The sequence below is a fragment of the Pteropus medius genome, unplaced genomic scaffold (assembly GCF_902729225.1).
Source record: "Pteropus medius unplaced genomic scaffold, Ma_sr-lr_union100, whole genome shotgun sequence".
NCBI lineage: Eukaryota > Metazoa > Chordata > Mammalia > Chiroptera > Pteropodidae > Pteropus > Pteropus medius.
The window spans coordinates 1,344,320-1,362,083 of NW_024347790.1; the positions used below are offsets into that span (position 1 = coordinate 1,344,320).

Genomic DNA, 17,764 nt, shown 5'->3' on the forward strand with positions numbered 1-17,764 from the left:
TGACTGTGTGTGTGACTGTGTGTGAATGTGACTGTGTGTGTGAGTGTGTGCACGCACACGGGGTGAGAAGGCCACGAAGACGAGGCAGATCCGATCGCGTCTGCGGGTGAAGGAGCAGGAGGTGGATGGGACTCCCTCGCGCGAGCTTTTGTTTTCTCTGCAAAATCAGAAGCAATGGAACCTCCTTGGAGCAGAGGGCGTGAGCTTCCGGTGCAGAGTCTGCAGTGGGAAGAAAAGGGTGCCGCTCTGGGCATGAAGAGACCACGAGCAGGCACGTGGACAGGACCGGCCAGAAAAACTGAGGATCTCTGTGACAGATGTCACGGGCAACCACGCACCAACCCGCAGTTGTGTGCGACGTCCCCCTGACCACACTCAGCAGCTCAGGAGTACAAATAAGTGTCTAACTGGATTGACCCAACCCTACGTGTGTAACTGTGTGTGTGTGTGTGTGTGTGGGCGCGCACACACGTGTGAGGTGAGGTCCAGGTTAAGGGAGTGGTTGCGATCGTGCAGAGCTAGGTTTGGGCTGAAGTGGCCAAGAGATGGCAACAGGCAAGGCTGACAGGATGCCCCTCCATGCAGTGTGTACTTTGCAAAAGGCCGCCAAGCTTTGCGACTGTGGGTTCACCTGCAGGGGGCGCTCTGCCAATGGTGTCTCAGCAGGTACTACTGGAATAGGAACCTCCCGCCTGGGAGGGTGGCTCTCCACCCGCCTCTCACCCAGTGCTGGGTGTGTCTGTCCTTAACACCATCTCTGCAGACGGACGGCCGCCGGCTCTGCAGACGCGGCCCAGACTGGGATGCGAGATGAGCCAAGGTCATGGATTTTGACTCAGGCGCTGCTGGCCCTGCCTGCAAAGGGAGCGACCAGGGCAGTCTCTGATGAGCAATCGTAGTGCTGCTTTTCACTGTGAGAGGCAGGCAGCGTGGTGCGCACGGTCAGATCTAACTGAACAGATGCCACAACTTATTTAGTCATGCTGTGGGGAGAATCCGCCTGACCACTGGACCCCCAGCTCCTTACCTTTAATTAGGAAAAGCAATACCTGCTTCAGGACGGTCGTGAAGGTTAACGATCACCCTGAATGAAGGACAGTTTCCTTTCCTCCGACCTTTTTCTTTTTTGGCTAATTATTAAGACCCAGAAGCCACGGTGATCATTCCTGGTGATCTGACTGATGGGTTGGCAAGAGCAGGTCCCTTTTAGGCCAAAGCATGGGACAATGGGGGTGGGCTCTCAGTCCCCTCTCTGGCCATTGTGAGAATGTCCTGGGGTGTCACACCAGCCTGAGGCCCTTCGAGGAGAACACACTCATTAAAAAGACTTGCTCTGGCTTCGAGGCTGAAGAATTCTCCAAGTTCAAATTCACGTTATTTAATATATTGGGGTCTTTTTCCTGCTCAGTGGAATAGAGGCACCAACTCTTCCCTCGCTCCCACGCATGTTTTATCTTTGGATGTGCCTTACAGAGAAAGACTATATGAATGTCAAATGACAGATCACACTGGGACGACGGCCCGAACTCAGATCTTCCGTGACACAGGGTTGGTCCTTCCGCTCGATGAATTTCCAAAAACGTGGCTTAAGGCAGTCGTTTTCCACGGTCTCCTTTATCCGGTAATTTTATTCTCCTTTTCCACAGAGACCAAACTGTCCCCGTGATAAATAGATATAACACACAGGTGTTTAGGCAGGACGGCTCTGAGGGCCCACAGCATCGGGCCGCGTCCAGGTACGCGCGAGCGACGGACGCTGGGCTGGCTGCTCTCGGGAGAGAGGTCAGCACCCGCGCACGGGGACAGCGCCCAGCTGGACAGGGGGTGCCTCTGTGTGGACTCCAGCACATTCCAGGCCGGCACTGCTCCCCTGGAGAAAATGGCCTTGGGCATCCCTAGAAAGGCATCACGTTCTAAGTTGGGAATTCTTCTCATGCTGAAAACCAAGGTAAAAATGCAGAATTCTCCTCGGTGGGAGAATCTGTCCCCGCTCCCGGAGAAAACAAACGATTGGTGTTTTGCTCCTGTGCTGCTCAGCTAGCTGGACAGTGGGACTCAGGGTCATGGGGGTTCTAGAAGCCAGGGTTCTCTGTGGCCAGCGCCCAGACGACACCCACCCTGGGAGGCGGTTGCAATAGTTCAAGTGACAGAGGATGAGGCGAGGGCAGGGAGCAATTCTGGAAGCAGCAGCTAAGAACTAACGCACATAAGAATCTGAGGAAGAAGAGACACTTCAAGACTGAAAGCCCAGATGGCGGAGGAGAGCATAACGCCACAGATCGGAGGGGACCACAGAAGGTTGGGAGGGAAGATGATGGATGTGGCTTTGGACCTGCTGAGTTTGAAGGACTCAGGGAACTGGAAATAGGAGCCCGAGTCTCTCCGGAAAGACCCGCTTTTGCGACAGGGTGAGGGAGGGAGGAGCTCTGCCTGTGGCCGATCTCTGCCAGGCGGCGTTCCCTAAATGCATATTTGGAGACCTTTCCCCAAGGAGCGTCCTGTGCGGCCCCTCCTGCGGTCGATGAGAAAAGCAGGAGGCCGACAGCAGAAGCGTCACTGGGTCTTCGGTCACCCTGTTCCCAGTCCCTTCTGCAGCTCCCTCTGTGTGTCTGCTTTCACAGACAGAAGTCAGCTTGGAATGATCTGGAGCCATCTACATATTCTCAGCGACAAATACTTCAACTGGCAATCTCATGGCGCCCCAAGCTTTCCTCCGAGGCCTGGCTCCCCCAACCCACAAGCAACTCGGCTCATCACAGGCGCCTGGAAAAGGGACGTGATGTGCAACCAGCCCGGTATTTGCTCTTCTTGGTTAATGTTGTTGAAAAGCCCCAGGAAGAAGGGATCAGCCTAATGCACAGCAAGTGTGCTCAGCCACCTTCCATGACAGGTTACTCTTTGCTCCACAGGGTTACTTTTCCATTGATCTGAGAAAATGCAGACACCATTAAAGAGAACACAACATTGACATCACGGCCATCAGTAATGAAAATGGCTACGACGAGCTCTGACATGTTCGCAGCTGTTAAACAAATCACAAAGTTGTTAAATGCAAGTTTAAGTTCACTCTGCCAGCTGTGGTAAAGATGCGTACGCCTGGCTGTTAAATGGGGCCCTTGACTCTGATCTTAGGCCCTTCTAACGCCTCCTGCGACATCAGGATGGCTACGTCTAAAACTGCCTTCCTGGCCATGCTCTTCAGGAAGAATTGAATTGTAAATCACGTGTGTCCTGCCCTTGAACTTCGGTTCAGATCTTTTAAAAGAGCTGGGTCTATGCACTGGGTGTAAGGGCAGTGTCCATTGGAAGACTGAGGCCTTTGAGCTAAACGCCTCTGCAACTGTGTTGCGATGAAGGTTCTGGACAGAAACGACCTGGTGGCCCCACTGACTGGGAGCTCAGACCCTGGCTTTGCTACAACTTGTACTTTGCCCCCGAACCCAAGACACGAACCTCTCTGGCTTCACACAAAGTTCTGCAAACCAACATGGTAAGTCCAGTCAACTTCCTTAGATTGTTGCAAACATTAACTACTAGAAGCAAATCCCGTTCTTTTCAGTCACAAAATAAAACTTCTTATAATAGATTAAGGAACAGAAAATGCCCATTGTCTCTGATATTTTATTATGCCGCATCTTCCCTCCCTGGGAAATACACTGATGTGTGGTTTACTGCTGGGGTTTGACTATTTTTATTTGGGATGAAATAGGCAAGTTTCGAGAGGCCAAGCGGCACTTGCGACAGACAGAAAGAATACACCAGCTATTGGTATGTAGCCTCAAACGGCCATCAAAACAGAACCCAAGTGTTTCTATTATTGTAAGAAATTCAGTTTAGTCTGAGATATATGCCACTCCCCGCCCCTTCCCCCCGAGAAAAAGTAAAATTAAGGGCTCTGATCTTCATTCCGCACAAGCATCCTTTGTAAGAGCACAGACACGTGAGTCCGTGTCCACACGTTGACACGTCTTATACACTCACACCCCACGTTTGCAGCTGCTACATCACGTAGCTAGGCACCTCGCAGTAAACCAAGGCAAACTTGAGTCCCCTTTCATTTAATTACTCTGCCCTCCCAGACACTTCTGAAAAAAAACAAAAAAGGCAAAAGGGGGGACACCCCGCGTACGTACCTGACACAGAAGTATAAAACCACTGGTCCTGACTTTTTGGGGAAGTCGTGTTCCAATACTCTTCGATCTAGTTGAAGCCAGTTTAAGTGTCCCCTGCAGAAAATAGAGACAAACTGGTTATGGCTTTGGAATTTGCAGATTTTCTTGTGACGAAGGTGTAATATATATATATTATATATATATATGTTATATATATATATATATGTTATATATATATGTTATATATATATATGTTATATATATATTATATATATGTTATATATATATATTATATATATATATATATTATATATATATAACATATATATATATTATATATATATGTTATATATAATATATATATAGCCGGAACGCAGACAGACGTGGACCTTTCCCTCACCGTTAAGCTTTCGACATTTGAAGAACTCAAGAGGGATGATCTGGGGAACGATGCTGTGTGACACGAGGGAGGAGAGTGACACTCAGAGTCAGGGGTTGGAGGCCCTCGGCCCTTTTCCTAGCTGCACTGAAAATGTAATCATTCTCCCTCCGTCTCCCTCATCCTAAATTCCCTTCCCACCACACTATCGCCTGCCTGTCTCCTGAAGGACTCACAACACACTTTAGAAACATGTTAGCAATCTTCCCAACATCTTTCTGGAAGCAGATGGGTTGAAAAACCAATCATAGTTTCTTAAAAAAATTAAACTTACATCTACCATACGACCCAGCCATGCTCCTCCTAGGTATTTACCCAAGAGAAATGGAAGCATATGGCCATGCAAAGGTTTTTACACACAGATGTTCAGAGACTTTATTTTTCATGGCTTGAAACTTGGAACAACGCAAATGTTTATCAGCAAGGGGAATGTATAAACAAATTATGATATAATTATATAGTGGAATACTATGCAGCAATAAAAACAATGAACTACTGATATACACAGCAATGTACATGCGTCTCAAAGTAATTATGTCGAAATAAGTCAGACAAAAAAGAGTACAGATTGTATGATTCCATTTATATAAAACTCTGGAAAGTACAAACTAATCTATAGTCACAGAAAACAGATCAGTAGTTGCCTGGGGTGGGGGTGAAAGGGAGGGGTTCAGGGGTGGGCAGAGAAAACTTTAGGAGAATGATGAGTATGTTCATTATCTTGTTGGTGGTGATTGTTTCATGGGTGCAGACATGTCAAAACTTATCCAGTTGCACACTTTAATATGTGTAGTTCATTGTACATCAGCTACACCTCATTAAAGCTATTTTAAACAGTGAACCACAGAGATACTTGATGATATACAAATGGAGTGACTTGTGCACTTCTTCCTTCCCTCCCTCCTTCCGTCTCTCCTTTCCTTTCATACATGTCAGCTGAACACCTCTGAAAAAGAGTGTGGAGGTGCAGCAGGCAGCAAAACAGACACGGTCCCTTTCCTCCTCAAGCGTGTATGCTTGTAAGGAGACACTCGACCACTATGTCTACAGTTAATTACATAAATACGAATAGTATTAGGGCTGTGAGTTACGAGAACATGTAAGGACCTGATCTTGACTGGGGGTCCGAGAAGCTGTTTTGAGTGAGATCTGAAGAATTACAGGAGTTACCTCAGCAAAGAGGAAGGGGGATTTTCTAAGCAGAAGGGCCAGCACGTGCAAGGGCCCTGAAGCGGAGAGAAACCTAGCACCTTAGTGTCACGTGACTAGAAAGGGATGAGGCTACAGAGGGGCAGGGATGTCCGATGCTGTGTGACACTGAGGTTTACAATGCACGGACACGTGTGGAAGGCTGGCACTTATTCTGCAGAGAATGAGAAGCAAGAGCCTGTCTGCCTCATTCTATTACAATCTTTGCTTCTCCAAGCACATACTTGCCTCTGAAAAAATGAAAGAAAACATGCTAGAGGCTTCCATCTTCATTCTAAGACTTCATTCAAACTGTACCTTTTGCACAAGAAAAAAAAAAAGATTCTCTCTTTCAATTAAGCCCACACCTGTGGCCTAGGGATGATTTGGATTGGCTTCTTTTTCCTCCAAGAATCTCCATCTGGAAATAAATTTTTTTTTTTCTCTAAACTTTATTTTTCACCTTTGGGTTACTCTTCTCTGAATATAGTAAGGGTAAGAAATAACAGAAAAAAATGTTTTCTAAGTAAAATGACTGGACTAACTTATTCCATAAAGGTGGGATGAGTCCCCGTCCAGCTAGAAACGGGTTCTGAGAGAAGGCCTGGGTGCCAACTTTGTCTGTGGTCATACTGGAAACACTGACCTCTGTGCCCAAGCTTATGTCGTTCCTCCTGCCTAGAATGCCCTTCCTCATCTTCATCACCCAGCAGAGTCGACCCATCCTTCCAGGCTCAGATCTCCCGTGCCTCCTGTGGAAAAGCCTTCCCAATGCACAAACCCCCACGCCACACCCAGCCTCGGAACGGACCCTCACGGGACCCGTCCGGGGCATCCCTCTGCTGCTGCATCTCCTGCCTCCCACGGAACTTACTCTGTTTACAAATTCTTTTTCCCCATTCTTTTTCAGACTTTTTACATCTGAAAAATACAGAGAGATCTACATCATAAAGTAAATGTGTATGTGTGTGTATATGTGTGTTTGATCAGCTAGAAGGTGTTCAGACAAATGTGAGACCTAATTATCAGGGAATAAGAGGATCTAGCCACTCTCTTTCTGCTCCGAAAATGTCCCAAATCTCCCAGGATCTTCTCCATGTGCTCAGCCTCCCGCACACATGCCACACGGATGCTCTGTATGGCGACTTTGATCACACCGGTGCTAAGTGGAACAGGCTCTCCGTCCTGTTTATGTGAACGCTAGCCATCGTTCAGGGCTGAGTTCAGTGAAGTCTCCCTTGATTGCCTAAGTCTGGGCTTCCTTTCAAGCTTCTCCAGAGCTCCTGGTTTGTGTCATCAGCAAGGCATTTGTGGTGCGGTCGTGCACGATGAGTTATCTGAAAAAAATATGACCTGTCTCTCCGACTAATTTGTAAGTTTTCAACATTTACGAAAATCATCCCGGAACTTAGTACAATGCCTGGCAAATATTAGGTGCTCAAAAGCTGGTAATCACTGATTGGATGGCTGCCTCCAAAAGCAATTGATCTGTGCCGGATCTTAATTCATAAAGGCGACTGAGTGACCACAGGGAGAAGTCAATGCCGCGGAAAGAAAAGCTTAACGTTCTTCACGGTTCCCCTAGAAATGAGCGGCACGCCATGCCAGGTGGGGCCACAGGGGGGGCGCCCGTGCTGAGCTGATCATGAGGCAGAAAAGGAATGAGGAGGCAGAGGCCAGAGCGTTTACTGGGGTTTCCGTGGGAAAGGCAAGACAGGGCAGGGGAGACAGCTTAGGACTGGCTAGTCTGAATAATTCTGCCAAGCTTAGGGGCATAGGGGCTGACCCTAGCTGCCCAGTACGTGGCCCTGGGTTGACTTCGGGCAGGGCTGAATTGGCTTGGTGAATGAGAATTAGATAAAGGGAGTGGTTCAGATTCGGAGTATGGGCTCTGGACAGCAGCGGAGATGTAAACAACTCTAGCTGTTAGTTTGGCACTGTAATTAGTGGATGCCAAATAAATACAGAATCTAAGAAAACTCAGAACAGCAACCCATCTAATGACCATGTAGACTGAAATTGTAATCTTTTTACTTATAACAATTCTTGATAAACGGTCTGGCGGCAACAACTGTTTCATAATCCTCACAGGATAAACCCTCACTCCACCCCCAATGGCACATTACTGACCGTGCAGACTGCTGGGAATTCGGCTTGGTCTCTGAGGGGCATAATTCACTTGATGAGGAACCTTGAAGTGGGGACATTTTACCTTAAGAGACACTGGCATAGGTGTCACTTGGCCACCACTCCGTTGGGGTTGCTCACGGCCCCTTCTTTTTTATCTATGTTAACAGAGGACAAATACAGGGTGGATTCCCTCTCTAGATAATTTTATTCCCCAGAATAGGTTTTTCTTTTTAAAGAATGGCATGTTAGCAATGAATTTATTTAACTGGAAATCTCTTTGTTCCCAGCCATATATTGGTTTAGCATTTCTCGGGCAATGAAACGATAGGAAAGTAAGAAAATGGTCAGGAAGCAGACAGAACAATGAGGCCAGAATCTCCCCTGAATAGACTAGTCTCTGAGGAAAAATGAATTTCCTTCCTCTCCTTCCCCCACGTGCGCTCCCCCACCCCAGGTCATGAGGGCTGGCAGGGCATGCACGGGGAGGTGGGCTTCCCCACACCTGGAGTCGTGGGACCTCAGGGCGAAGGAAGACGGCTGCATTTTATGTGCCTGTAAAAATCTTTCCACTGAAGGCTGCTTGCAAAGGAAAGGCTGAAGCGGCAAGTGACTTATCCAAGGTCCCTCAGGGTAACTGCCCAGTGTCCGGGCAAATGCCAAGAGATGGATTAACCAGTAAACTGGAAAGCCTAGCTCTGAAGCCACCACTTCCGGCTGCAGTAGGACCTGTGAAAATATTTTCTGCTCATTGGATTGGGTTCAAAGTCGCATTTCCTGCACCAGGCAGTATCAAAGGGTCCCAGAACTTTATTTTCCTATGTGACACCTCACGGTCCTGACATTAAGTTCCTTCCTCAAATCTTTTTTTTTTTTTTTTTTTTTTTAAATTTAAGTCAGGGTGGACTGGAAAACTAAGAGACGAAGCATTTTCTCAGTACAGTTTAACGAAGAGAGGACCAGTAGCATGGTTTTCATTATTCTCATCGATTTTTCATTTGAGAATGCACATCAATGCATTTGCTAATAACAAAGCAAAACATAAAAAGTGCCCCAACAGACACTCGGTATTTTTTATTGCTTGACTGATAACTATCTTCAAAATTGAGCAAGATAACACTCGTTTGGTTTATGGTGGCAACAGGTCAAACCATTGGGTCAGTAATAAATATGCAATTGCTTCCGGGCAATAGAAATTGGATGCACTTATTTAACAGATTGCTTTTAGCTTCTACATATAATACAAATAGATTTCTGGTCCAAGGGTTGGCACCTTCGGTGAGATGGCGGTCAGGAGAGCTTGGTTTACAGAGAGTCACTGGAGGGTGGAGGTGTGTGATAAGCCTATCTGCACTGATCATTCTCGGACCCCAGGGGAGAATGATACGCTGTGCCTTTTAGAGGTTTTCACTGTAGATAGCTGATTTCACAGGGAATGAATTTCTACAGAAATCCAAAGGAAGAGGAGGAAATTCTTGCAGGTGTCCATGGATGGAGGTCTTCTAATCGAACAATGTTTAGCTTTTAGTACCTGTGCTCATCAAGGGCAACTCAAGGGCACTGATTCAGCTAGAAACCTTCACACAGGTTCAGTGGTCTTTGTGTGTGTGTGTGTGTGTGTGTGTGTGTGTGTGTGTGTGTGTGTGAGAGAGAGAGAGAGAGAGAGAGAGAGAGAGAGAGAGAGAGAGAGAGAACACACACCTACACCAGAGAGAGTCATACACATAAAGACTAAGATAAAGTGTGAGACCTGACTACTAAATTATGGCCTAGTTGGTCCAACTGAATTTATAGCTTTAATTTTTTATTTATGGAGCAACTGTCTGTTCCACTTCGTCCTCGTAAAGCCATCCCCAAATTTCTTTTATAGCACCTCCTACACTACATCTCATTATTTACCTCCTAAACTAAAAATATGAGCCGTGTAAGGGGTCGGAGTGTAGTTATTTCTGTATTTCCAGTGCTTAACAGCAAATGAGAAACAAACATTTGTTAAGGAACGAATACGTCGGCTTCAAATACGCCCCGCAGATCAATCACTATGGTCGGCTGAGTGATGGTCATCCCTGTCTTAACCTCCAATTCACTGAGAATTCACACTGCTCCCCTAGTCCGGGGCCTGAACTCCACCATATTACCCACGCTGGAAGGAGAAACTCAGGAGAAAATCTAGCTCCTAGGGCCTCCTCAGACTGCCCTATCCATTGCTATCTGTCTTAGCTCTGCTAAAGCCCCTTTCTGGTCACTGAAGAGGAGGTACGGCTCCTTGCTATAACGTCCACCAGCCTCCAACATGCTAACGAACAGTAAAGCCACGTTCCCAGAAGCTGCTATTGCAGCCCTGGCCCAGAGGTGGTAGCCCTGGTCTCGTGGTTCAGGGCACTTAATGAATGGACATCCCAAACCCATTCCTAAATACGCGATTGCTTTCCCAGTGAACTGATACCACTGTCTCTTCTGCAACTGGAAAACGGCTTTTCTATTTTATTTTTTTAAATCGTAGGTAAGCTTGAGACTGGGAGCGCTCATCAACTAGACCTTGTTCAGATGGCTCGGTCAATGCCAGCCACAGTTCCAGTCAAGAGGCGCAAGGACTCAAAGACACCACAGAGTGGAGGATTCTCCCACCGTCCTGGCTTTGGGTCTACAGACCCAGTCGAGGGCGCACTGGACTTTAATTATCCAGATAAATAAGACTCCCCCAACAGTACCGATCAGTGGTTCGATTAATTGAAACATAGTATTTTTTTTTTAAACACACCCACACACCCACACTCTTAATTGGTTCTTCAACTAAGATTCTGGCTTCAGGGTATCTGTGAACCCTATAAAATTGAAGCGTAAATTATTCTGCGTGTAAACTTTTGTGGAAGGAAGGTAACATACCTTCTTAACAAACTGCAAAGGGGTCTGTGATTAAATACGAGAAATAAATACTCATTTCCTCGACTGTTGTGTGCAAATGCGGTCTCACGGTGCCACCCTAACTGCGCGATGATGGCTCACCTCGTTCCTTGTCTTCCCCCCTCAACTTCCTAAATCCTTCTTAAAGGTTTTCGTTAACTGCATAACTCATATGCAGCATCTGACACACAATTAATTCTTAAAATCTATGACAGGAAATTCAAACTCAATTTGAAGATATTATGCTAATTATTACTTCAACTTGGGGTTGTAGAGTCTATCTATTTGTACCATTTGACTACTTCTGCAGAATAGTCTAAAAATTTAGTTATAGCTTTTGATGAGATCCTCTGCCAATGACTTCTTAAAAATTTTTTAAATTAAAACTTGGGTACTTGCATATGTCCAAACTCGTCAAAATGTACACATTAAATACATGCAATTCTTTGTTTATTAATTATACCTCATAAAACTTTTTTTTTTTAAAAAGAAACTCAAATAGAGGAAACAAAATTTATGACTGAGAATACATCAGATAACTAAAAATAGGGCTTTATTGATTTAAATTATAGCATCAGAAACATGAGCTCTGAAAAAAAGCCCCAATAACTTTGATGTTAAAAAAGCAATGGACATTTATGAAAAATGAAATGTAAAAATAACTTTTCTTAAATAAATGATGGGCGGCAGTGCTTGAAAGTGAGAATCTCAGCTACACTATCTGGACTGATGAAAACATGAACACCGAACTTTTATCTGAGCTGGTTCTCACACTGCTGGTTTTCCAAGCGTCTGGGATGGAGAGAGTCTGTAACTTCGCAGGCCCCTGGCACAGGCGCTCAAAGTGTGCGTGAAATCAGCTCTCCTTCTTGCATCCAGAGGTAGGGAGCAGAGATTTACTCCAACGTCCCCCTTTCTTTGGAACCAAGGTTTCCATACTTGGATGCATATTAGAAAAATACTAGAAAATTCTCGATGCTCGGGCCACTCCCAGACCAATTAAATCACAATACTGGGGGCAGTTCCCAGGCTCTGGCATTTTATTTAGTGTCCCAGATGACGCCAACGTGTGGCCAAGGTTGAAGACCACAGATGTAGCACAACACATACATAATTATTTGGGGATCAAATTAATGCTAGGCTCTTCCTTTGCTTCAGAATGCTGTAAAGGCTGCCAAGGTGTCACTGTTTGCATGTATCAACACAATTCAGATCATCTGCAGATAACCATCTATATCTTTTTATTAGGGCGGATTTATTAAAAATAAAAGGGGCTGCATGCTGTTGAATCCTGGAACAGAATAAGCCATTCGTGGGAAAACTGGTGACACTGGAATGAAGTGCATAGTTTAGTACCAATAATATGATAATATAGTATCCGTGTTAATTAACGTAGTTTGTAATATATCAGCATTAGGGGAAGCTGGGTGAAGGGTACACGGAGACTGACTCCCTACTACCTGTGCAACCCTCCTGTAAGTCTAATTATTTCAAAATAAACAAGTTTAAAAATTAAAAAAAGAGAAGGCGGAGCTCGTGGTAGCATCACAGATTAGTTAACAATATCAAATATCGTTAATATTGGGCATAAAGTCCTGCACTGGAGACTCAGACGTTTTATTAATGAACACAGCTCACGGGGCGAGAGAAGCTTAGAGAAATCTCCAGTTTCCTGGCTCTATGTATCTTCTTCAGGCCCCTCCAGAGCCTACAAACTGTCATGATCAGCAGTTAATCCTGAAAGCCTCACGGCCAACACACGACCTCAAAGTCATAGATTCTACCATAAGAAATCATAATGCCGCTGGTAATACCCTCCGCTTGTACAGTGTTTTACAGTTTATAAAACTTTCCAAGTGTTTGTCTCATTTGATTTGCATGCAGAAATAGGCAATATGTAGGGTCTATACCATGGGCTGGAATAAAGGATGAAACGTCTGCATTTTCCATAAAATACGCAGTGCAGCACCTGCAGAAATCACTCACACGCACACACACACTACATGTCATGGCACATACGCACGATCTGAAAACACGAAAAGACCCTCTGCTACTGTTCAGGGGCACATGTCATCAGGCTCGTGCTCACCGACATATGGTCACCAGCCCAGACTTAGTTACACCCACAGGCACCACTTCTGGTGGCAGCTTCTGTTCTTCACTGTTTTCCCAGGAAAAGGAAAGAAGTTCAGGCTACCAAAGAGGCCACCAGCGAACATCTGTTGGGCCCAGGTGCTGTCAGGCCATGAGTCTGCCCTGAGTCATGGCCATGCCCTTTGTTTCTGTCTCCTGCCCCAGTCCCTCGGACGCCCCTGTGCTTCATTTCCTGGGGGCTCCAGATGTTCACCGTTTCCCCTCATGAGTCAGGCCCACCTGCTGGTTCTTTTGCAGGAACTGTCTGCCAGCTAGGGCTCTTTCCCTCTGAGCTGCTGCCCACCCACCGCTCCCACCGTCTCTGGAGGAACCCTCCCTCCCAGACTGGGTGCAGGACATGCGGGTGGCCATGCCGTGGACGGTGCCAGGAGATGGCTCACATCCTCTTTGTCACCGCCTCCCACAGAGCCCTCCATGTCGCCAATTCCACTCCAGGGCGTGGGACAGGGTCCTCCAGCCTGGCCTCAGACACACGTGCGTGCACACACTATGCTGACCAGCCCAGGGAACTGGGCAGTTCAGAGCCTTGATGGGACAAGTAGACAGCATGGGGTGCCCTGCTGTCCCTTCTGTGATGTGTGGTTTCTGCTCTCGTCTCTCCCAGGGAAAGAGTGACTTTCTACATCTTACGATCGACTCCTCTTGGCCGGTGTTGTTAGAGCAGTGATTTGAAACACTCAGTATTTCTCTCTCGTTGGCCTGGGATGACAGGCTCACTCCCTCGATCCTTGTTTATTCAAAAGGGAAGTCTAACTGGGATGCATCTAGAGGTCAGTCAATCTCTGAGAAGAGTAACCGGCCGTACTTGGGAAATAACAATGGGATATGATTAACAGAAACTTCTGGTTTCCTTCTAATTAGTGACAGATGTATGAATAGCAATTTAGGGGAGTTACAGTGATTCTCAGGAGAAAGGGTAGAAGCATCCGCATTTGTGAAAGTAGCTGTTCTCAGTGTATATTTGTCTTTAAGCATTTTGTGCTGGCTCCTTCCTACCACTGCCCTCCACTCATGGCTGTGCTTACTTGGTTCCACCCAAAGACACTGTGACCCCTCCAGGCCAGGGCCACCACTCCTGTCTGGCTCAGTTCCCAGGGGCCGACCTGGTTGCTCCCAGCTTTCTCCAGGAAGATGTGACTCTGCTCCTGTTCCCTGATCACCCCGCCACCTTAATTGTGGCTAACTGAGAGGGCAGTCGTTATGTTCCAGGTTGCCTGAAACAGTCCCAATTTACACCCCCTTTCACTCCGCGGGTCTCGATTTGGATAATAAATCCTATGACCACCCGGTCATTTGCAGCTCGCAGGCTAAGTACATCCACGTGCAGACACATCTGATCGCTTCTGCTATTGACCAATGTGGCTGCCTCCTTCCTGTGTTTGCTTCTGAGCGTGTCTTGTCTTGATGGCACCAGCTGGCTGATGGGACACGGCCTCCCCTAACCCAACCCTGATCTATCAGTATTTTAGGAAATTATCTCTGTAATTCTAAAGATTCGGAGGACTGTGTGTGTATGGACACACACAAACACAGAAAAGAATATTATGAAACATTTGCTTAGAACAGCTTATTCTTTCCTTGAAATCTGTGTTTTTACCATTCTCTCGCTAACGATATATTAAGAAGAAAATTGAAATTGAAATTTTCTTCTTAATATATCGTTAGCAAGAGAATGGTAAAGATATTCCTTACTTTTATTGCAAAACGCCACTTTATAGAGCCAAACTGACAGTAAATGTACTTTCATCAGCTGAGTGATCTGAATTTTTGATTTTTATATTCTCTCTATTTTAGCATAGACAGTGAAACTGCAAAGACACTTTTCATTTTGAATTTTTCATCAAATTCACTTCCCGTTATTATTATTTCAACACTGGAGAGAAAAGTTTAATTTCCAGTGGTTTTCATTTAACTTTAATAGAAAACAAACCCATGTAAGCCTACTTTAAAAAAAAATAAACATTTCGGTTCTGAATGTGAACTTGTTTGATTATAGGAACTAGTTTACTTAATAATTTCATAATACGAGCATCACCCTAATTATATCCCTTGGCCATTCCAGGCATGATCACGAGGCCTTTGAAATTCGGAGGATGAACTTGGACTGACCCTGTCCCAAAGGACCCAAGTGGCCTGTGGCTGATTTCCCTGCTGACAGCTGAGACAGTACATTTCAAGGTTCCTTTCGGGTTCTGAGGGCTCATGGGGGCACTTACGTCTCATCTGTGAAGGCTATTCCAAAATACTCCTTTTCCTTCAGATTGAAGTGTGATGCCACGAGGTCAAGCAGCTCCTTGGCCAAAAGCTTGGGCTGCAAAAAGAAAAGAATGGAAACAGGGTAAGTGATGAGGCCATGCTTCCTAAAACATGCAATTTCAGATGTACGTAATTTTGTAGCTACCAGTTAAAAGCTCAAGTACATCCCTGCAAATGAATTTTATAAAACCCATAGGAGTAGACAGTGAGGACGCCGCCGAGCCAACAGCCAAGTCCAGGGCCAAGGCAGATGGAGACCTTCTGCCTCGTTCCCCAGCAGTTTGTTCTACCAACAAATGGTACTCGCTCTTCGCAGGGCCGTGGAACCCTGCGGCTCTCCCTGGCCGCAGAGGACATTTTACACTGAACGGGCAGGAAGACGCCTAATAAAAATATCTGTATGCATACATACACAATAAATACACACATTGTGCAAGACATGTTATAAAATACACATTATAAAATATAACTGTATATATGAATGTTATACCGTTATATATTTTAATCATTGTATTAACATTAATATTGTAATATATTATACAATATGTATTTTGTTACATATAATTTACACATATATTTACATATAAATATATAATAGATATAGAATATAGATTTTACATATTACCATATAAATTACATACATAATAAACACATATTACATACTATACTCAATTCAACAAAATATATTTAAAATATATTAACGTATTTTATAGTATGTAATATATAATTATATTAATATTATAATTAACCAATTACATATTATATAACATATTACATATGTATATAACATACATGTATATAGTATTTGCTATGTGCTAAGCACTTTATATACACCAGTCTCTTTAGTCCTCACTGCAGCCCTATGGGGTGGTCATATTACTAATCCCGCGGAATGGGGAGGAAACAGTTCTGTTTGAGTTGGGGCTGGGAATTGAATCCCGGCTCCAGATACTCTGCCCTGGACCACTCTATATATTCCCATAATTAAAAATCCAAATGATACAAGTAGCCTCCTACAAGAAATGTTAAAATTAAGGCCAAAGGGCCTTGGGTATCGTATTTAAGAATAAACTGAAAATTCACCTTCCGTCTGCCTTTCCAAAGGAGAAGACCAGCCATGACCTAAGAATGTTTTTATCATGAACTCTTTTTCCTGAACATCCCTGCCAACGTCATAAGTCAGACAGAGAAAGACAAATAGCGTATGACCTCACTTATACGTGGAATCTAAATAAAAAATTTAAAAAAGGAACTCATAGATACAGAGAACAGACTGGTAGTTGCCCAAGGGTGGGGTGGAGGGGAAGCCAAAATGGATGAAGCTGGTAAAAGAGAGAATTATATGACAGTCTGGTTTCTAATTTCACTTTTTGAGTGCTGCTATGGACTGCATTGTGTCCCCACTCCCATCACCCAAATTCATGTGTCAAAGCCCCGACCCCCAATGTGATGGTATTCGGAGATGGGGCCACTGGGAGATGATTAGGTTTACATGAGGTCATGAGGGTGGGCCCCTGTGATGAGATTAGTGTCCTTACAAGAGACATCAGAGAGCTTGCTTGTACTCTCCCCACGCTGAGGGGACATGATGAGAAGGCTGCTATCTGCACATCAGGAAGAGAGCCCGCGCTAGAACCCAACCAGATTGGCACCCTGATCTCAGACTTCCAGCCTCCAGAATGGAGAAAAAATACATTTCTGCTGGTTAAGTACCCCCGGTACTTTGTTATAGCAGTCCTTGCTAAGTACATCTTTTAATTCAACCAATGTTTATTGAGTGTCTAATATGTGCAGGGCACTAGCCAATGCTGCAGGAGATACAAAATGAACACAGCACTTGCCAGTAAGGACTCGGACTTCATTCAGGGGCATGGAGTAAATGCTAATGCTCCTTTTCAAAAGCCAATGCAGGTGGTTTCTCCTTTGCTAGCTGGCTCCTGGACTTACGGGGTAGCAGTTTCTGGGTTTCAATGACTATCAATGTCTCAGTGAAACAGCTAGAAATGATAGGGGTGGGTGTGAAGTGAGGGCAGAGCGTCCTCTCCCCAGGAGACATAAATCAACAGGAGAATCCGTCTCAATAAATCAAAGCCATCTAATATTCTTTACTTCTGTTCATGTTAAAATTTGAAAAAAGTGGAACAGCAATCTCTGTAACCAACAGGGCATTCAAGACCCTCTTTCATAAATAGCAAAAGCCTAGCACAAGGAATGAGGTGGGGTACACGTGGCCTGTCTGAGAATGTCACTGATAAATTACAAAGTAGAATCCAAGACTTCTAGCTGTGTTTGCTATGGGCTGATGCAGGCTGTGCTTCTAGCAACACCTCCCCCCAGACACAAAGCATTTAATGTAGAGGTTGCTACTAAAAGTGAGACAGTATGGCTGATTTTTAAACTGCGATATCGCATAATCTGTCTAAACGATGGCCATCCCTTTCGAAGCGGTCTCAAGGTATTTCTACAATGCCTGCTATTTCTTAAAACACTTTTGATAACCTTTTGGATTTGCCTTTGAAGCTTGTGTCCTGTCTGTAAGAGCATCCTCACTGGTGATAAATCTTCTTGCACTCAGAACGGATTT

The 17,764-nt window shown here is 45.1% G+C and overlaps 1 protein-coding gene across 1 annotated transcript in view; it reads right to left on the reverse strand.

Annotated features, from left to right (window-relative positions):
• The window catches only part of FRMD4A (FERM domain containing 4A), a 282,780-nt gene that overhangs the window by 117,285 nt on the left and 147,731 nt on the right, over window positions 1-17,764 (reverse strand). Inside the window, exons 3-4 of the mRNA XM_039877422.1 lie at window positions 15,141-15,235; window positions 4,134-4,226 (exon numbers count right to left, since the gene is read on the reverse strand). Coding sequence (XP_039733356.1) covers window positions 4,134-4,226; window positions 15,141-15,235 — 188 coding nt within the window. The remainder of the gene's footprint in view (window positions 1-4,133; window positions 4,227-15,140; window positions 15,236-17,764) is intronic.